Raw genomic sequence first — 22,427 nt, 5'->3', positions numbered from 1 at the left:
TCTTCGGCTTCTTCTTCCGCGAGCAGGCGAGGAGGACACGGACGCCGGCGGCTTCCATTTTCGCGAGGAGGACAGGGACGCCGCCGCAGTCGCTTCCATTTCCGCGAGGAGGACAGGTACGAAGCATGGGTGGCGATGATGGGTGGAGGGTGCCTTTGATTTCATATTTTTGATGTCTGGGTAGAGGAAAGCATTACAATAGATCTAGAGGTTGGGAATTTGGGATGCAATATATCCTCTAATCAGGTTAGTTGTGGGAAACTATGGTTACAAACTAAATAGCCCCACAGTGCGATAAATATGGTATAACCGTACAAAAGGGGGTCCACATCAGAGAAGCCAAAGACCTTCAATCCAGATGATTTCGCACAAAACACAGCACCAGTAAGATCAGAATTGGTTGTCAATAGCACCTTGTCGCTTTCGTCATCTTCATACTGCATAGAGCAACACATGAAATTTTAGCTGGTACAATTGTTCAATATGTAGAGTATTCTAAATAAGCTAAGCTGACAGATTAATTCAACAGTGCTTGACAGCAACAGATACTGAATGTGATACATGATTAATTTCATGAACATCAATGTTTTCAAGTTGTACGATTAATCGTCCAAGTTAGTTTGGACCAATCACAATTAATTGCCCAAGTCCGACTAATCGTGATTAATCGCCCTTATCGGTCAGCCAGAACGACCAACAAGTCGTTCGACTTGAAAACATTGATGAACATAAACGTGATATCTTGTATTTGGAAGTCAGACACAGAACATCTTATTCTTACCCTACTTCTCAAGATGGAAACAATGGGATGCCAAATTATTCAAGCTTACCAACAGTTGAATCACTCTCTTCTCATCAACCATGCCTAACCTTTGGATTACAGAAGATATCAGCTCATCAAAACTTTCAGAGCCTGAAATTCAATGAATAAACTGTTAGCTGAAGCATTCAGCCCCAATCAACTGACTAAGATCATATTCAGTACCTACCACAAGTGAATCTATGCATGCGTCCCTTCTTGTCCTAAAGCTTAAAGACAAATAAATTATCAACAGCAGGACGATAAATACTACTACTGCCATCCCTGGCATCTGATGGCATCACTAAAGGTAATTCATTGTACAATGCAATAATTCAGGCAAGAATTGCATTGAGAGGGAAGACAAATAAAAAGAACACAAAAGAAACATTAACTAAACCTGTGACTATCAAAATCCTCCTCTCGAGGTTGCTCTAGAGCAAGTGCAGAGTCCCAGAATTTCTGCATTATCGTGTTTGCCACATCAGTTGCAGCACCAGGACCTCCTTCAACCTTCAGAGGGAAAACCATTTCAGATGGACTAAGATTACTAAGATGGATTAAGAAAGAGAGGGCATGAGCCATGGAAAGGGAGACCATTGAAATTGCAGCATGGGTAAGTTGCAGAACGTCCAAACAAGCAGCAACCCGCCCATCTGTTCATGGAAAAGAAACATCAGATACACAATAGAAGTAAGGCAACCTTAGGCTGGAAGAATCAAAGTTTACCTCCATCAAGAACAGGAATATGCAAGAATTTGCCATCTCCTTGTTCGATATGTTTGAATTTGGGGATTTTGGAATCAAGAGGTCGTACTGGCCTGGGCTCGGTGCTGCTACTGTTGCTCTTTGTTGCGCGCGGTTGGGTTGGACATTGCCACCTAGCAGTCCTATAGGGTGTCTGAGTAGTGGCTCTGCCATTAGTCCCACCAACAATATCTCGACCTAACAAGATAGGTTCATGGACGTATGGGCGTATGGCTGTTGCCTGTGTGTCGGCCTGCAATTCCTACTCCACCCGCGGTTCAGTGTCTGAAGCCATGTCCACTGCAACACCATAGCAGATGGGCGTATTATATGGGTTGGTTGGTTTCTAGAGTCTTGGATGATTAGGATGTCTGATTGACTAATCGATCCATATTATTCTAAGGCACAAAAGTACGAATGCACAACAAACTAAAGTGTTAAAGAGATTTTTGTGCAGAAAACATTCACATGTGTCTTCATGAACTATCTGATCCTTATTTGAAAATATTTTTAAGTTCAAATTTGAAAATATTTTTATGTTCTTTTTCTGGTATGGGTGCATATATCTATTGGAATAAGGAGCATAGCCGAAGAACACTTTTGTGTTGAGAAATCTGCTGGCAAGTATTGCAGACAGACAGCCGGCGACGATAAATTCAGTGGTGCACGACGCCTGAACGATAGCCATTGGTCAGTGGTAATCTCTAGCCTTAACTTTTTCATCTTCTGTTGATCCGAACTATCTAAACTGGGAAAAAGTAATTAATTTAGCTTTTATCTTTGATACTTGTAACGATTCCCCTTTTTCCACCTCTACTTTGAGGCTAGGAAGGGTGCATTTCATCTTATTATTTGTTAAGGTACAACATGGATAAAAGGTGGATGAATGAACCTAGGTATATTTCTGACAATGTACTATAAACCATTATTTTGTAGTAATCACCTTTGACCAACATATCGTTTTTGTACCTAATATTTATAGGCACACGAAGGTCTACATAGATGGGGTAGCTGGATTTATTGAGTTTGCGTTTAGCAATTCTATAGGTGGAAATAGAATTCTATGTCCTTGTAGAAAATGTGTTAATTCTCTATGGAAAGATGAAAATGAAGTTCGTTCGCACTTGATATGTGATGGTTTTCAAGAGGGATACAAAAGGTGGACTTATCATGGAGAAACAGACTCTATGCCTATTAATAGTCATGACTATAATGATATAGAGGCTGCAAACAATTCAAATGAAGATGACATAGCCAATTTGGTTCAAGACATGGCTGGTGGTCTAGATGATAAAGGGGATTTTGAAGTATCTGATGGTTTAGATGAAACTGATGTAGATTTAGAAGCCATCAATCAGTTAGTGATAGATAATACCCAAGAGCTATACCCAGGGTGTAAGAAGTTCTCAAAGTTGCATTTCTTAATAAGAATTCTTCACTTGAAATTGCTTGGAGGGTGGACAGATAAAAGTTTTGATATGCTACTAGATCTACTAATGGAGGCTTTCCCTGATGGCTTGGCATTGCCAAAAAATTTCAATGAAGCAAAGAAAGTAATTAAGTGTCTAGGACTCGGGTATATCAAAATTGATGCATGTGAAAATGACTGCATTTTGTTTAGGAAGGAGTATGCTAATTGTGATGCATGTCCCACATGTGAAAAGTCACGCTGGAAATCAAAAAGGAGAAGTTTAAATGGAAAACGTGTACACAAGGTTCCATGCAAAGTTCTTCGCTATTTTCCAATAAAAAGAAGGCTTCAGAGGTTATTTGTATCATCTAAGACAGCAAGTGACACAAGGTGGCATGATGAGGAGCGTATACAAGATGGATTACTAAGGCATCCTGCAGATTCACCTCTCTGGAAGGATTTTGACCAAAAGCACCCAGTGTTTGCTTCTGACAGTCGCAACATTAGACTTGCTTTAGCTACAGATGGTTTTAATCCGTTTAGGTCCATGAATGTTAGCTATAGCATTTGGCCTGTTATTCTCATCCCATATAACTTTGCACCATGGTTGTGTATGAAGCAAACAAATTTCATTATCTCATTGTTGATTCCAGGCCGTAGATCTCCTGGTAGTGATATAGATATTTATTTTGAGCCACTAATTGATGATCTGTTGGATATGTTTGTTGAAGGGGTAAGGACTTATGATTCCGCAAAGCATGAGTACTTCCAATTGCGTGCTGCAATAATATGGACCATATCTGATTATCCAGGCCTAGGGTACATTGTAGCATGTACTACATCAGGTCATGTAGCATGTATTGAATGCCACTCATATACATGTTCTCTACGATTGAAACAAGGTACAAAAAATTGTTATATGGGACATCGTAGATTCCTGGACCCCAACCATCCATATAGATTTGATCCAAATTCATTTGATGGTAAAGTTGAGGACCGGCCAGCGCCTAGACCACTTTCTGGGGAGGAAGTTTTATTGCAAACAGAGAATATGCACGCAGTGCATGGGAAAGGTTGCCAACATAAAAAGAAAGCAAAAAATAAGGAAGGGGAGCCTACTGTCATTTGGAAAAGGAGGTCTATTTTTTTAGGCTTCCATATTGGAAGGATTTAATGTTACGACATAATTTAGATGTCATGCATATCGAGAAGAATGTGTGTGACAACATTGTCAACACCATCCTAGGCATTCACCGAAAGTCCAAGGATAACTTGAAATATCGTTTGGATCTTCAGTCCCTAGGCATCCGAACTGAGCTTCATCCTGTTCCAGTGGGTGACAAGTTTTATTTACCACCAGCATCATATACTATGAGTGCGTCTGAGAAGACATTATTTTGTGAACTACTAAAAGGAGTAAAATTTCCTGATGGTTATGCATCAGATATAAGAAACAATGTGGACGTGAAGGAGAAGAAGCTTGTTGGGCTAAAGAGCCATGATAACCATGTTTTGTTACAATATTTACTTCCACTTGCCGTGAGAAGGATATTACCAGAAAAAGTTAGTGGTGCGCTGATTCGTGTGAGCAATTTTTTTAAGCAAATCTATTCGCCAGTTATTCATATAAGCGATATGCATAAGCTAGAGTCAGAAATAGCTGAGACTCTAAGCATTCTTGAGACTATATTCTTACCATCCTTTTTTGATATTATGGTACACTTAATGGTTCATCTTCCTACTCAAGTCAGAATTGCTGGCCCTGTTCAATTTCGTAATATGTACCCAGTGGAGAGGTAAATTTTAATATATTTTAGCAACAAATTAAACTTAGTTTTACTCATAGGAAGGTTTAACATATATGGCATTCTCCTTTATAGGTTTTTAATGAGATGTAAGGGCTATGTTCGCACTAGGAGTCACCCAGAGGGGTCAATTGCGGAAAGCTATCTATTTGATGAAAGTATCACATTCTGTTCTCGCTATTTACATGGTGAAACTAGATTTAACCGGAAAAAAAGAAATGATGATGGCTTGGATGTTGATTTAATCAATACCACCCCTTTCTTCCATAACGTAGGTCGAGGATTAGTTGGTAAACATAGTGTCACATTAGACCACAAAACATGGCTTCAAGCACATAGATATGTCTTGTTCAACTATGACCATATAGAGCCTTACTTGAAGTAAGTTTTCCATTATATTTCTTATAATCAGTATCATCCATTTATTTCATGATTACTAAAGTATAATGTATGTTCAGTAAACATATAGAATATCTTCATTTGGTTGGCCATCAAAATCAAAGAACAATCAGTCGTTTACACTATAAGACATTTCACGAGTGGTTTAAGTCACACGTAAGTATATATGAAAATGGTTTATACAACATCTAGTTCCACATTATTTCTGTAGTGCAATAACAATCTTCAATATCGTCAGGTGGAAACAACGGGTGAGGAAGTACCTGAGGAGATAACAATATTAGCTAAGGAGCCTAACATGGTTGCACATTCTTACGACAGTTATACTATAAATGGGATAAATTTCCATACACATTCTTATGATGTGGGTAGGTCAGTGCAGTGTAGTGGTGTAGCCCTAGTTGCACATGCAACAACTTTTGATGGGACAAACAACAATAACCCAATATCAATGAGCAAAACTTATTATGGTGTTATAAAAGACATTCTTGAGCTGAACTACCATCACCAAGGAAAATTAGTATTGTTCAAATGTGATTGGATTGATAACCGAGTACGAGACAAATGGGTCAAAATAGATAATTTTGGGGTGACAATGGTCAACTTCAAGCATTTATTCAATACTGGTGACAACGAATTAGATGAGCCATTTATTTTTGCATCTCAAGCAACTCAAGTTTACTATGTGCAAGATCCTATTGATGCTGATTGGTTTAGTGTTTTAAAGTCAAAACAACGTGACATGTATGACATGGATGAAAGGCTAGGCAATAGTACAGAAATAAGTTCTTTCTTGCCAAATTTGGATGCAAACACACAAGTTAATGTTTCTATTGGTGGTAGTAGTTGTGTTAGGACTGATATAGATGGAATAATGATTGACGAAAACCAACCTAGCAAGTAAGATATGTTTTTTTGTATGCAAAAATGTTTCATTTTTACATTGTAATGTGTGATTGTAATCTCTTTATGTCTTGATTCAGGAGTAAAGTTCGTAAGAGGAAGAGGAATGGGTAAAGAAACAGAGGTCAATGAATATGAACTACAGAGGGCTGCCAACATAAGAGAAAATATGAAGAGGATGAGATCTCTTAATCTCCCTGTACCTAGTACTATGGTTAATGAAGCAAATGGATCACATCAAGCCAACAAGAAACACAAGGTTAATGTATTCCCCTATTTAATAAGTTCATGTTTTGAACCTGTATCTTGAATGTTTTCAACTTCTTTGAGTGCAGACAAGGAAATTAGCATATTCAACTAATGGTCCTACTTTGCGATCAAGGACTCAAAGGGATATTGTTGACGATAACCATGAGGATAGTACTTCTGAAAATAGTTACGGAGAATCTGAATATCCCATCAATGATGAAGGTAACAATCAAACAAACTTTAAATTCACTGTATAACTTTTGAAAATAGTTATCAAGAAATGTTTTCATCTTTTTTATCTCATGCAATAAGCAGAGCAACCTACTGGGCATCATAATATAAGGAAAGGAAGGGGCCCAACCTTGAAGAAGAACATATATTCAAATAGTGGTGGGCCTAAAATCTCCATTACCCTTAATGAATATGGCCAACCTGTTGGTAGGAACAGCAAAGAGTTTGGTAATTTCATAGGAACTTTGGTGAGGAAAAATATCCCGGTTTCTTCTGAGGATTGGAGACTAGTTGATTCTAAAAAGAAGTTCGAGTTATGGACAAAAGTGAAGGTAATCTGATTTATTGAGTTAATTTGACTTAGCCTATTATGAGTAGATTTGGTAATCAACTACAATTTTATTGAAACAGGAATACTATGAGTTGGATGAATCTGGTATAGATTATGTTATAACATCTGCAGCAAAAAAGTGGAGAGAGTTTAAGGCTGACCTAAAGATGAAATACTTTGATGAAACATTGAGTTTTGAAGAGCTTATTGCTAAAAGGGATGAAAGGGTGAAAGAATCTGATTGGGAGTGGTTGATAACTTATTGGATGTCTCCAGAAGCTGAAGTACGTGCTAATTTGTTTTTAATTGCTTTTTTGAGATATAAACCTTCATTACATTGTTTTACGAATGAATTTGTCTTATTGTTTTGACTGATTATTATTTATGTTGTAGGTTCGTACAAACAGAGGTAAAGATAACCGTTCAAAGTTGACTATGTCACATGCAGCTGGCAGCAAAAGTTATGCTCGTGTGGGGCATGAACTGGTAAAAAACTTATAATCACTAGTTTGTATAATCATTAGTTTTATTTATGAAAAATCTAGTCAATTACTTGACCAATTCATTTTTTCTTGTAGGCCGAACAACAAGGACGTCCTGCGAGAAGAGATGAAATATATGTTAGAACACACACGCGTAAGAACAAAGAAGGGGATATTGTACCTCTACCTGGAGCAGAAATATTCATTGTGAGTACTTTTATTTATGATTTCTGTAATAATTAAAATATAGGTGAACAAAAGATAATATATATGTGGTTCTCTTAAGAATAAATTTGAAGAAGTTGTTGCTGCGAAGCCAGAATTGAAGGATAGAAGTATTCAAGATGGTGATTTATATGCACATGTTTTTGGAGAGAAAGAACCAAGAGGTCGTATTCGTGGTTTAGGCTTAGGACCAACTCCACAAGATGTAGGCACCCCTGGAACTCAAATGAAAATATCAACAAAGCTTCAAATGGCGTTGCAAGCTCGCAATCATTCTGAGCAAGAGGTTAGAGCCTTAAGACATGATATGAATCAGATGAAAGATAAAATGGATCAAATTTATCAAATGCTGGTAGCATCTCAAGGGGTGCAACATATAGAAAGCCCATCACAACATGGGTCTAATTCTCGACAGGTGATATAATATTGTATATATTTAGCCTTTGTAGCATATATCGAGCAGTTCGGCGTCTATCATGTTAATTAGGCTTGTTTCCTTTATCTCACTAACACTTTTTATTTTTATTTTTCTTTAGAACTTAAGGGTGCATCATTCAGATGAGGTGGCACATGATTACAATGGTAATGACCATTCACAAAATATGGTTCAAGATGACTTGCAACTTACTAGGCGAGTTGCAAGCACTGTGGGTCGTCCAAGGAATCGTGAAGATGTTAATACTATTGAAGAGCAAAGTCGCAGGCGAGACATTGCAACAATGGTACCTCAAAGAAATCATGGATCATCTCAAAATGCAGATGATAATCCTGTAATTTTCTCATCTATCACTTCATATTTATGTTTCATTATTTAAACTTTGTAATCTTACTTCACATATTTTATTAGGTTGGTAAAGAAGTGATATTATATTCTATGATGAGATCTGAAGTTCCTGTTGCAATAGCAAATATTATCTCAACCGACCCAACCACTAAGGTGGGAGATGTTCCTCTTGGAAGGGAGTTCACACAAGTTTTTGTGACTCGCGTGCTAAAAAGGGAAAGTACTCTGCCACGACCATACTTAGGTGTAGAGAGTATGGGGGATGCTCTTTTTATGCCCGTTGCATGGCCAACAAACAAGGTAATACTACAACCTTGTATTTTATTTATGTAATTAATGGAACAAGCTTCTAATGTTCTGTATTTTTAGATGAGTCGTAACAAACAATCAACGTTGATCCAAGGTTCTACAGCAGCAGGTAAATATTTTCTTCATATATAGTTGTGTATAAGTGTAGAGTTGGATTAAAAATAGACCTCTCTCTGCCTATCCATATATCTATAAGACATTGGGCAAATGTGCAATTTGAGTAATGGGCTCACAGCAGGATTCATTTGTCAGTTATCTTACGACCTTTTGTAGCATGTCCCCATTTCTTTATTGTATTGGCACTGTCATGAATGAAAAATGGTATAACAATGGACTAAATCATTTTATTCCAATTGGGAAATGCTCAAATTTAGTGGGGGGAAGTCCATTCCGACCAAGTCCAATTCAATTAACTGCTGATCCTTTTTAAAAGAATAGAATAGAATCACAGTTTTGGGCTTTCACTAGCATGCTCCACTGGATCGGATTGGTGAACTCTGGTTCCCATGATCCCATCGACCTTCACCTTCTGCTAGATAATCACGCTGACCAGGCTCGAGTTTGCCTTGACGCTCTCTTGGACCGTGTGGGATGAGCTCTCAAGGACATCTGCATTCTTCAGAACTCACATGACTGATTTCCAGTCTCCCATCGCTAACACACTCCCTGATGTAGTGATATCTTGTATCAATGTGCTTACTCCTCTCATGATAAACTGGATTTTTACTCAGCTATTGAGCAGATCTGTTGTCAATTCGGAGGTTGAATTTCTTCACTTCAGTGCCCAACAGATCCCCTATAAGTCTGCTGATAGTCGCCTAGAGGGGGGGTGAATAGGGCGAAACTGAAATTTACAAATTTAAACACAACTACAAGCCGGGTTAGCGTTAGAAATATAATCGAGTCCGAGAGAGGGCGTGAAAACAAATCGCAAGCGAATAATGAAGTGAGACACGCGGATTTGTTTTACCGAGGTTCGGTTCTCTCAAACCTACTCCCCGTTGAGGAGGCCACAAAGGCCGGGTCTCTTTCAACCCTTTCCCTCTCTCAAACGGTCCCTCCGACCGAATGAGCTTTCTCTTCTCAAATCAACCTGGGAGCAAAACCTCCCCGCAAGGACCACCACACAATTGGTGTCTCTTGCCTTGGTTACAAGTGAGTATTGAACACAAGAAAGAATGAAAGAGAGAAAGCAATCCAAGCGCAAGAGCTCAAATGAACACGGCAAATCACTCTCACTAGTCACTAGGGCTTTGTGTGGAATTGGAGAGGATTTGATCTCTTTAGTGTGTCTAGAATTGAATGCTAGAGCTCTTGTAGTAGTTGAGAAGTGGAAAACTTGGATGCAATGAATGGTGGGGTGGTTGGGGTATTTATAGCCCCAACCACCAAAAGTGGCCGTTGGAAGGCTGTCTGTTCGATGGCGCACCGGACAGTCCGGTGCACACCGGACAGTCCGGTGCCCCCTGCCACGTCATCACTGCCGTTGGATTCTGACCGTTGGAGCTTCTGACTTGTGGGCCCGCCAGGGTGTCCGGTGCACACCGGACAGGTACTGTTTGATGTCCGGTGTGCCAGCATGGGCGATTCTGACCTCTGCGCGCGCAGAGTGCGCATTGAATGCGCGGCAGAGAGCCGTTGGCGCGGAGATGACCGTTGCTTCGGAGTCGCACCGGACAGTCCGGTGCACACCGGACAGTCCGGTGAATTATAGCGGACTAGCCGTTGGAGTTTCCCGAAGCTGGCGAGTTCCTGAGGCCGACCTCCCTTGGCACACCGGACACTGTCCGGTGTACACCGGACAGTCCGGTGAATTATAGCCGAGTCGCCCTAGGAATTCCCGAAGGTAGCGAGTTGGAGTCTGAGTCCCCTGGTGCACCGGACAGGTACTGTTCACTGTCCGGTGGCTCACCGGACAGTCCGGTGCGCCAGACCAGGGGTGCCTTCGGTTGCCCCTTTGCTCCTTTGTTGAATCCAAAACTTGGTCTTTTTATTGGCTGAGTGTGAACCTTTTTACACCTGTATAAACTACATACTTGGGCAAACCAGTTAGTCCAAATATTTGTGTTGGGCAATTCAACCACCAAAATTATATAGGAACTAGGTATAAGCCTAATTCCCTTTCAATCTCCCCCTTTTTGGTGATTGATGCCAACACAAACCAAAGCAAATATAGAGATGCATAATTGAACTAGTTTGCATGATGTAAGTGTAAAGGTTGCTTGGAATTGAGCCAATATAAATACTTACAAGGTATGCATGGAATGTTTCTTTCTTATTTAGCATTTTGGACCACGTTTGCACCACATGTTTTGTTTTTGCAAATCCTTTTGTAAATCTATTTCAAAGATCTTTTGCAAATAGTCAAAGGTAAATGAATAGGAGTTTGCAAAAGCATTTTTAAGATTTGAATTTTTCTCCCCCTGTTTCAAATGCTTTTCCTTTGACTTAACAAAACTCCCCCTAAAGGAGATCCACCTCTTAGTGATCAAGAGGGTTTTGATATATATTTTAAAAATACTACTTTCTTCCCTTTTGAACACAATAGGATACCAATTGATAAATACTTTTGGAAAACACTAATTTTTGAAATTGGTGGTGGTGCGGTCCTCTTGCTTTGGGCTCATTTCTCCCCCTTTTTGGCATGAATCGCCAAAAACGGAATCATTAGAGCCCTCGAAGTAATTTCTTCCCCTTTGGTCATAAGTAAATGAGTTAAGATTATACCAAAGACGAAGTCCTTTTCTTTGATGCTCATTTCTCCCCCAAAGAATAGAGAGATGGTTGGAGTGATGGCGAAGGATGAGTTACAGAGTGGAAGCCTTTGTCTTCGCCGAAGACTCCAATTCCCTTTCAATATACCTATGACTTGGTTTGAAATAGACTTGAAAACACATTAGTCATAGCATATAAAAGAGATATAAGCAAAGGTATTCAAATGAGCTATGTGTGCAAGCTAGCAAAAGAAATTTCTAGAATCAAGAATATTGAGCTCATGCCTAAGTCGGGTAAAAGATTGTTCATCAAGTGGCTTGGTAAAGATATCGGCTAATTGATCTTTAGTATTAATGTAAGAAATCTCGATATCCCCCTTTTGTTGGTGATCCCTAAGAAAATGATACCGAATGGCTATGTGCTTAGTGCGGCTATGCTCGACGGGATTGTCGGCCATTTTGATTGCACTCTCATTATCACATAGCAAAGGGACTTTGGTTAATTTGTAACCATAGTCCCGCAGGGTTTGCCTCATCCAGAGCAATTGCGCGCAACAATGTCCTGCGGCAATGTACTCGGCTTCGGCGGTGGAAAGAGCGACCGAATTTTGCTTCTTTGAGGCCCAAGACACCAAGGATCTTCCCAAGAACTGGCAAGTCCCCGATGTGCTCTTCCTATTGATCTTACACCCTGCCCAATCGGCATCCGAATAACCAATCAAATCAAAAGTGGATCCCTGAGGGTACCAAAGCCCAAACTTAGGTGTGTAAGCCAAATATCTCAAGATTCGTTTTACGGCCGTAAGGTGGGATTCCTTAGGGTCGGATTGGAATCTTGCACACATGCAAACAGAAAGCATAATGTCCGGTCGAGATGCACATAAATAAAGCAATGAGCCAATCATCGACCGGTATACCTTTTGATCGACGGATTTACCTCCCGTGTCGAGGTCGAGATGCCCATTGGTTCCCATGGGTGTCTTGATGGGTTTGGCATCCTTCATCCCAAACTTGTTTAGAATGTCTTGAGTATACTTCGTTTGGCTAATGAAGGTGCCCTCTTGGAGTTGCTTCACTTGGAATCCTAGGAAATACTTCAACTCTCCCATCATAGACATCTCGAATTTCTGTGTCATGATCCTACTAAACTCTTCACATGTAGACTCGTTAGTAGACCCAAATATAATATCATCAACATAAATTTGGCATACAAACAAGTCATTTTCAAGAGTTTTAGTAAAGAGTGTAGGATCGGCCTTGCCGACTTTGAAGCCATTAGAAATAAGGAAATCTCTTAGGCATTCATACCATGCTCTTGGGGCTTGCTTGAGCCCATAAAGCGCCTTAGAGAGTCTATAGACATGGTTAGGGTACTTACTGTCTTCAAAGCCGGGAGGTTGCTCAACATAGACCTCTTCCTTTATTGGTCCGTTGAGGAAGGCACTTTTCACGTCCATTTGATAAAGCTTAAAGCCATGGTAAGTAGCATAGGCCAATAATATGCGAATTGACTCAAGCCTAGCTACGGGTGCATAGGTTTCACCGAAATCCAAACCTTCGACTTGTGAATACCCTTTGGCCACGAGTCGAGCTTTGTTCCTTGTCACCACACCATGCTCATCTTGCTTGTTGCGGAAGACCCATTTTGTTCCTACAACATTTTGGTTAGGACGTGGAACCAAGTGCCATACCTCATTCCGCGTGAAGTTGTTGAGCTCCTCTTGCATCGCCACCACCCAATCCGAATCTTGGAGAGCTTCCTCTACCCTGTGTGGCTCAATAGAGGAAACAAAAGAGTAATGTTCACAAAAATGAGCAACCCGAGATCGAGTAGTTACCCCCTTATGAATGTCTCCGAGGATAGTGTCGACGGGGTGATCTCGTTGGATTGCTTGGTGGACTCTTGGGTGTGGCGGCCTTTGCTCTTCTTCCTCCTTGTCTTCCTCATTTGCATCTCCCCCTTGATCACTGCCATCATCTTGAGGTGGCTCATTTGCTTGATCTACTACTTCATCAACTTGAGCTTCATCCTCATTTTGAGTCGGTGGAGATGCTTGCATTGAGGAGGATGGTTGATCTTGTGCATTTGGAGGCTCTTCGGATTCCTTAGGACACACATCCCCAATGGACATGTTCCTTAGCGCGATGCATGGAGCCTCTTCTTCACCTATCTCATCAAGATCAACTTGCTCTACTTGAGAGCCGTTAGTTTCATCAAACACAACGTCACATGAGACTTCAACTAGTCCAGTGGACTTGTTAAAGACCCTATATGCCCTTGTGTTTGAGTCATAACCAAGTAAAAAGCCTTCTACAGTCTTAGGAGCAAATTTAGATTTTCTACCTCTTTTAACAAGAATAAAGCATTTGCTACCAAAGACTCTAAAATATGAAATGTTGGGCTTTTTACCGGTTAGGAGTTCATATGATGTCTTCTTGAGGATTCGGTGAAGATACAACCGGTTGATGGCGTAGCAGGCGGTGTTGACTGCCTCCGCCCAAAACCGATCCGAAGTCTTGTACTCATCAAGCATGGTCCTTGCCATGTCCAATAGAGTTCGATTCTTCCTCTCCACTACACCATTTTGTTGAGGTGTGTAGGGAGAAGAGAACTCATGCTTGATGCCCTCCTCCTCAAGGAAGCCTTCTATTTGAGAGTTCTTGAACTCCGTCCCATTGTCGCTTCTTATTTTCTTGATCCTTAAGCCGAACTCATTTTGAGCCCGTCTCAAGAATCCCTTTAAAGTATCTTGGGTTTGAGATTTTTCCTGTAAAAAGAATACCCAAGTGAAGCGAGAATAATCATCCACTATTACAAGACAATACTTACTCCCGCCGATGCTTATGTAAGCAATCGGGCCGAATAGATCCATGTGGAGTAGCTCAAGCGGCCTGTCGGTCGTCATGATGTTCTTGTGTGGATGATGGACTCCAACTTGCTTCCCTGCCTGGCATGCGCTACAAATCCTGTCTTTCTCAAAATGAACGTTTGTTAATCCTAAAATGTGTTCTCCCTTTAGAAGTTTGTGAAGATTCTTCATCCCAACATGGGCTAGTCGACGGTGCCAGAGCCAACCCATGTTAGTCTTAGCAATCAAGCATGTGTCGAGCTCAGCTCTATCAAAATCTACTAAGTATAGCTGACCCTCTAACACACCTTTAAATGCTATTGAATCATCACTTCTTCTAAAGACAGTGACACCAATATCAGTAAAAAGACAGTTGTAGCCCATTTGACATAATTGAGAAACAGAAAGCAAGTTGTAATCTAAAGAATCAACAAGAAAAACATTGGAAATAGTATGGTCAGGTGATATAGCAATTTTACCCAAACCTTTGACCAAACCTTGATTTCCATCCCCGAACGTGATAGCTCGTTGGGAATCTTGGTTTTTCTCATATGAGGAGAACATCCTTTTCTCCCCGGTCATGTGGTTTGTGCACCCGCTGTCGAGTATCCAACTTGAGCCCCCGGATGCATAAACCTACAAAACAAATTTAGTTCTTGACTTTAGGTACCCAAACTGTTTTGGGTCCTTTGGCATTAGAAACAAGAACTTTGGGTACCCAAACACAAGTCTTGGAGCCCTTGTGTTTGCCCCCAACAAATTTGGCAACTACCTTGCCGGATTTGCTTGTAAGCACATAAGAAGCATCAAAAGTTTTAAATGAAATAACATGATCATTTGATGCAATAGGAGTTTTCTTTCTAGGCAACTTGGCACGGGTTGGTTGCCTAGAGCTAGATGTCTCACCCTTATACATAAAAGCATGATTAGGGCCAGAGTGAGACTTCCTAGAATGAATTTTCCTAATTTTGTCCTCGGGATAGCCGGCAGGGTATAAAATGTAACCCTCGTTATCCTGAGGCATGGGAGCCTTGCCCTTTACAAAATTTGACAATCTTTTAGGAGGGGCACTAAGTTTGACATTGTCTCCCCTTTGGTAGCCAATGCCATCCTTAATCCCAGGGCGTCTCCCATTATGAAGCATGCTACGAGCAAATTTAAATTTCTCATTTTCTAAGTTGTGCTCGGCAATTTTAGCATCTAGTTTAGCTATATGATCATTTTGTTGCTTAATTAAAATCATGTGATCATGAATAGCATCAACATTAATGTCTCTACATCTAGTACAAATAGTAACATGCTCAATGGTAGATGTAGAGGGTTTGCAAGAATTAAGTTCAACGATCTTAGCATGAAGTATGTCATTCTTATCTCTAAGATCGGCAATTGTAACTTTGCAAACATCAAAATCTTTAGCCTTAGCAATCAAATTTTCATTCTCTAATCTAAGGCTAGCAAGAGAAATGTTTAATTCTTCAATCCTAGCAAGCAACTCATCATTATTATCTCTAGAATTGGGAATTGAAACATTACAAACATGAGAATCAACCTTAGCATTTAAACTAGCATTTTCATTTCTAAGGTTGTCAATCATCTCACGGCAAGTGCTTAGCTCACTAGATAATTTTTCACATTTCTCAACTTCTAGAGCATAAGCCTTTTTCACCTTAACATGTTTCTTGTTTTCTTTAATTAGACAATCCTCTTGGGAATCCAAAAGGTCATCCTTTTCATGAATAGCACTAACTAATTCATTTAATTTTTCCTTTTGAGCTATGTTAAGGTTGGCAAAAAGGGAACGCAAGCTATCCTCCTCATCACTAACATTATCATCACTAGAAGATTCATATTTAGTGGAGGAGTTGGATTTAACCTTCTTTCGTTTGCCGTCCTTTGCCATGAGGCACTTGTGGCCGACGTTGGGGAAGATGAGTCCCTTGGTGACGGCGATGTTGGCGGCGTCCTCGTCGTCGGAGGAGTCGCTTGAGCTCTCGTCGGAGTCCCACTCCCGACAAACATGGGCATCGCCGCCCTTCTTCTTGTGGTACCTCTTCTTCTCCTTTCTTCTCCCCTTCTTGTCGTCGCCTCGGTCACTGTCACTAGATATAGGACATTTAGCAATAAAATGACCGGGCTTACCACACTTGTAGCAAACCTTCTTGGAGCGGGATTTGTAGTCTTTCCCCCTCCTTTGTTTGAGGATTTGGCGGAAGCTCTTGATGACGAGCGCCATTTCCTCATTGTCAAGCTTGGAGGCGTCGATTGGTTGTCTACTTGGTGTAGACTCCTCCTTCTTCTCCTCCGTTGCCTTGAATGCAACGGGTTGGGCTTCGGATGTGGTGGCATCGTCAAGCTCGTTGATCTTCCTCGAGCCTTCGATCATGCACTCAAAACTTACAAAATTCCCGATAACTTCCTCGGGGGTCATTTTGGTATATCTAGGATTGCCACGGATTAATTGAACTTGAGTAGGGTTAAGGAAAATAAGTGATCTTAGAATAACCTTAACCACCTCGTGGTCATCCCACTTTACGCTCCCGAGGTTGCGCGCTTGGTTCACCAAGGTCTTGAGCCGATTGTACATGTGTTGTGGCTCCTCCCCTTTGCGAAGCCGGAACCGACCGAGCTCCCCCTCAATCGTTTCCCGCTTGGTGATCTTGGTGAGCTCATCACCTTCATGCGCGGTCTTGAGTAAATCCCAAATCTCCTTTGCGTTCTTCAACCCTTGAACTTTGTTATACTCCTCTCTACTTAAAGAGGCTAGGAGTATTGTTGTTGCTTGAGAGTTGAAGTGCTCGATTTGGGCCACCTCATCCTCATCATAGTCCTCATCCCCTACGGATGGTACCTGCGCGCCAAACTCAACAACATCCCATATGCTTTTGTGGAGCGAGGTTAGATGAAATCGCATTAAATCGCTCCACCTAGCGTAATCTTCACCATCAAAAGTTGGTGGTTTGCCTAATGGGACGGAAAGTAAAGGTGTGTGTTTGGAAATGCGAGGGTAGCGTAGGGGGATCTTACTATACTTCTTGCGCTCTTGGCGCTTAGAAGTGACGGAGGGCGCATCGGAGTCGGAGGTAGAAGTTGATGAAGTGTCGGTCTCGTAATAGACCACCTTCCTCATCCTCTTATGCTTGTCGCCTTTCCGATGCGGCTTGTGGGAAGAAGATTTTTCCTTCTTCTCTTGGTGGTGAGAAGAGGAAGCCTTTTTCTCCTTCCGTTTGGAGGAGTCCTTCTTCTTCTCCTTCCTCTTGGTGCGGGACTCTTCCGATGAAGTGCCCCCATGGCTTGTAGTGGGCTTTTCGCCGGTCTCCATCTCCTTCTTGGCGTGATCTCCCGACATCACTTCGAGCGGTTAGGCTCTAATGAAGCACCGGGCTTTGATACCAATTGATAGTCGCCTAGAGGGGGGGTGAATAGGGCGAAACTGAAATTTACAAATTTAAACACAACTACAAGCCGGGTTAGCGTTAGAAATATAATCGAGTCCGAGAGAGGGCGTGAAAACAAATCGCAAGCGAATAATGAAGTGAGACACGCGGATTTGTTTTACCGAGGTTCGGTTCTCTCAAACCTACTCCCCGTTGAGGAGGCCACAAAGGCCGGGTCTCTTTCAACCCTTTCCCTCTCTCAAACGGTCCCTCCGACCGAATGAGCTTTCTCTTCTCAAATCAACCTGGGAGCAAAACCTCCCCGCAAGGACCACCACACAATTGGTGTCTCTTGCCTTGGTTACAAGTGAGTATTGAACACAAGAAAGAATGAAAGAGAGAAAGCAATCCAAGCGCAAGAGCTCAAATGAACACGGCAAATCACTCTCACTAGTCACTAGGGCTTTGTGTGGAATTGGAGAGGATTTGATCTCTTTAGTGTGTCTAGAATTGAATGCTAGAGCTCTTGTAGTAGTTGAGAAGTGGAAAACTTGGATGCAATGAATGGTGGGGTGGTTGGGGTATTTATAGCCCCAACCACCAAAAGTGGCCGTTGGAAGGCTGTCTGTTCGATGGCGCACCGGACAGTCCGGTGCACACCGGACAGTCCGGTGCCCCCTGCCACGTCATCACTGCCGTTGGATTCTGACCGTTGGAGCTTCTGACTTGTGGGCCCGCCAGGGTGTCCGGTGCACACCGGACAGGTACTGTTTGATGTCCGGTGTGCCAGCATGGGCGATTCTGACCTCTGCGCGCGCAGAGTGCGCATTGAATGCGCGGCAGAGAGCCGTTGGCGCGGAGATGACCGTTGCTTCGGAGTCGCACCGGACAGTCCGGTGCACACCGGACAGTCCGGTGAATTATAGCGGACTAGCCGTTGGAGTTTCCCGAAGCTGGCGAGTTCCTGAGGCCGACCTCCCTTGGCACACCGGACACTGTCCGGTGTACACCGGACAGTCCGGTGAATTATAGCCGAGTCGCCCTAGGAATTCCCGAAGGTAGCGAGTTGGAGTCTGAGTCCCCTGGTGCACCGGACAGGTACTGTTCACTGTCCGGTGGCTCACCGGACAGTCCGGTGCGCCAGACCAGGGGTGCCTTCGGTTGCCCCTTTGCTCCTTTGTTGAATCCAAAACTTGGTCTTTTTATTGGCTGAGTGTGAACCTTTTTACACCTGTATAAACTACATACTTGGGCAAACCAGTTAGTCCAAATATTTGTGTTGGGCAATTCAACCACCAAAATTATATAGGAACTAGGTATAAGCCTAATTCCCTTTCATCTGCTCAACCACACTCCCTGACAGGCTGTCGTGGCTGCTGCTACATATTCTGATTCACAAGAGGACAATGATACTACCCTCTGCTTTTGAGATGACCAGGTGATAATGTTTTTGCCTAGAAAGAAAACTACACCTGTGGTGCTCTTTCTCTTCTCAAGGTCCCCAGCATGATCACTATCTGAAAAACCCAGAAGTTCAATTTCAGCTCCCTTGACATACTTACAACCATACTGGAATGTGCCAGCTACAAATCTGATAATTCGTTTGATAGCACTCCAATGTTATGCATTTGGATTCTCCATAAACCTGCTCACCATTCGCACTGAAAAAGCAAGATCAGGCCTTGTATTAACTAGATATCTCAGACTGCCCACAATACTTCTGAACTTGGTAGCATCAATGGTTGCTCCATAGGTGTGTCTGCATGGTTGCATCCCTTCATTCTACAAATTTCAAGTATCTTCTTAGCATAAGCACTCTGGCAGATTTTGATTTCTCCTGGTTTTTGCTTTACCTCAATTCCAAGATAATAACTCAGGAGTCCCAGATCACTCATATAGAAACTAGTACACCCAGTCCAATTTAGAAGACATGGTTTAACATAGCATGAGCTCCCAAATTACACGACTGCATTTCATTTATTTCATATTTTTTATGATTATAAATCTATTGTTACTGAATAGTTCATTTGGTTACAGAACCAACCCTACCAATTTCGTATTGCAATAGCTAAACATTACTGGTCAATTGTTAGTCAACGATTGTCAAGCTTGAACCTTAATATGCGTATGTATGACACACTGTAATACAGAAGGTTACATAATAGCATGACAGCAACCAGCAAGCCCAAAAGCTGTATTAAAGACACGTTGGTTTCTAACCCAATTTGGCAATGACCGCATCTGTGACTTCCTGGGTGGTGCTGGTGCTGCCCAAATATTTGGTTTTGTACTTGCCTTCTGCAATGACACGCTTAACTGCTGTCTCCAGCCGGTCAGCAACTACACCCAGTGCCTTCTTAGCAAAACCTGGGAACCTTGCTCAAGTGCCTGTTCTCCATATACTCCAATGTCGAGTACAACATCTTTTGGTAACTTCAAGTGCATTCTTAGCATAAACTGCCATAGCTATTACCCTTTTGCTAACTCTGGTAATTTATTGTAATCTAAGAATTGAGTTCAGTTCTTCCTCTATAGCTTTTCTCCGGCAACCTTGATCAAGTGCCTGTTCTCTACACTTGAATTCACATGAATTACACATGTTGGAGATTACAGTTTATAAAAGTTACACATGAATTCAGATTTACACTTTATAAAAGTTCAGATTTACCTACTGTGTCACTTTATATGTCATCTTATTTTTTTTTCTTAGTTCTGAAAACTTTGTTCACATCTGGTGCAGGAAAAGGTGCTGGAAGCACAAATGATCGGAGTTGATTCTTGAAGTGCGTGAGAAAATATTATTCGCATGCATGGTACGGTGGCCGTTGGTAACACTCAACTGTTGGAGAGATTTTAGTTTATTAGATAAATCTAGAGACTTTTGTATGTAATAGAACTGAAAGGTCACTTCGGAATTTAGAAAACATGTATACTACTTATATTTATAAGTTCATCAGGCAAATTGTGTTCCAAACAAATGTATGCGGGGACTCTAAAGTCATGGATCTATCTCTTTTAGTAATCAAATTTCTTATATTCTAAGCTACATATTATTCAAGTTGCCACGAAGTGTGTATTGTAACCAGTTTATTAATTGTTTCATTTAGAATATATATATTTGTATGCATATATTTTTTTTACCGGACACAAAGAACAACGACAAACAATCTGTCGCCATATAGACTTTTAGCGACAGACTTGTTGTCGATACAGTAATTACGTCGTCCAGAATATGTGCGACGGCAAAGACCTGTCTGTCGGCAATAACAAACACATTACCGACAGATAAGTAGTCGGTATTGATATGTCTGTCGGTAAACAGTATTGCCGACACAACTTTTAGGGACACACATTATCTGCCGGGAAAACTCATTGCCAACAAACTGTGTGACGCTATTTAGGTGTATTACCATCAGATAGTCTGCCGGCAATAACGTGTCACGGTCCATGCAAAGTACATTAGTATCGTTTGATGTCTTTAACCCATACTCGTACCAAGTCTGTATTACAAGTTCAAGACACTAATCGGTACTTATGTGGAGAGACATATTTAGTACTGGTTCCAACAAATAATTGGTATTAAAGTTTAACATTTTAGTACCAATTGAAAACATCAACCAATACTCAAAAATATCAAGCTATAGCAAAAAGAAAATAGATGTATTTAGTGCCGATTATATCAAAAGACCGATACTATAAGTTTTTTTTTAATTTTTGTCTATAAATTTAGGGTTCCCGTTCAAATTACTTTCATACAAATTCTTTATAAAAAGAGGTACTAAATATTCTTCATCTGGTCATGTACGCAGTTTTGCTAAACTTCAAATTGTATTCTTTTGCTATTTTTTCTCTAAACTCCGGTGGACACACGATGGCTTAGGACGTGGCTAGCAAATCACGTATATAGCCATGAAATAAAATATTTTATACTATAAGTTGCACTTTTTATAGAATAAAGTTTAAAACGAGAGATGTAGATGACTAAACTGTTGGAGAGCCTTAGACAACTAATAGAGTCAATATCACCTTTTTTATTTTTCTATTTTTTCAAAATAAAAGTAATAGATTGGACTTATAAAACATAAAAATCAATCGAAGGGTGTTTGGTTTTAGGAATCACTCCATTTAAAATGATGTGGTGCATTATAAGTTTATTTCTTAAATTTGGTGAGATGATCCTATTACTCATATTAGTACTAACTAACTATGATAAATGAGAAGGTGATAGATCAACCAATTTCATTCCACAAACCAAACAAAAAAGTGAAGAGTGAGAAGATGATAGACTATTTCATTGCTCAAACCAAACACACCCTATTAATGTCCTTTCAACATACCAGTCTATAGCAATCAACTAAATATAGAAATCAACCTTCACTATATATCTAACGATGAGAATCCAATCTAGATTGAACAAATTTACTAAAAGATGAGTTTAGAGCAGATAAAAAAATGACATACCGTGCTTCTTAGTTCAGCAGAGACAAAATATGTTTGTCGCGAAGGATAATTCGACAAGGTTAGAAGACCTGCCATTATGGCAGAGAGTTAATGTTTATCGGACGTGCAACAACATTACCTAGAACAGTGTTGTTGACGTATTGAGTAATAACATGGTCGTAGATTCCATATCCTAACCTTGAATCTTTCGTAATAACATGGTCGTAGATTCCATATCCTAATCTTGAATCTTTCTTTCTGTAATAGAGACGCGAAGAAGATAAAAGACCTATTTCCCATTCCCTTCTCGTGGTGGTCCGATTATTAAGGACTTATTTGTTTCACCGTTAATTCACGTGGATTAGATGCTATTGA

At 40.9% G+C, this 22,427-nt stretch overlaps 1 protein-coding gene and 1 long non-coding RNA gene across 2 annotated transcripts; one reads left to right on the top strand and one right to left on the bottom strand.

Annotated features, from left to right (window-relative positions):
- Positions 1–994: 994 nt before the first annotated feature.
- LOC103643971 (uncharacterized) lies at positions 995–1,560 on the bottom strand. The gene is made up of 3 exons (XR_561407.2): positions 1,529–1,560; positions 1,397–1,455; positions 995–1,312 (listed from the first exon to the last, which is right to left on the bottom strand). It is a non-coding gene; the product is annotated as an uncharacterized lncRNA (long non-coding RNA).
- Positions 1,561–6,608: 5,048 nt separating this feature from the next.
- LOC103643970 (uncharacterized) lies at positions 6,609–8,914 on the top strand. Its single transcript, XM_035964375.1, has 9 exons — positions 6,609–6,703; positions 6,785–6,876; positions 6,956–7,159; positions 7,269–7,361; positions 7,454–7,564; positions 7,644–7,997; positions 8,119–8,304; positions 8,430–8,666; positions 8,736–8,914. The coding sequence occupies exons 3-9, from the start codon at positions 7,043–7,045 to the stop codon at positions 8,805–8,807; spliced, it is 1,170 nt and encodes a 389-aa protein (XP_035820268.1). The 5' UTR covers positions 6,609–6,703; positions 6,785–6,876; positions 6,956–7,042; the 3' UTR covers positions 8,808–8,914.
- The last annotated feature ends 13,513 nt before the right edge of the window (positions 8,915–22,427 follow it).

This window comes from Zea mays, chromosome 1, assembly GCF_902167145.1.
Source record: "Zea mays cultivar B73 chromosome 1, Zm-B73-REFERENCE-NAM-5.0, whole genome shotgun sequence".
Taxonomy (NCBI): Eukaryota; Viridiplantae; Streptophyta; class Magnoliopsida; order Poales; family Poaceae; genus Zea; species Zea mays.
Note: the sequence above shows the minus strand (reverse complement) of the source record. Positions and strands in the feature narration are given on the sequence as shown.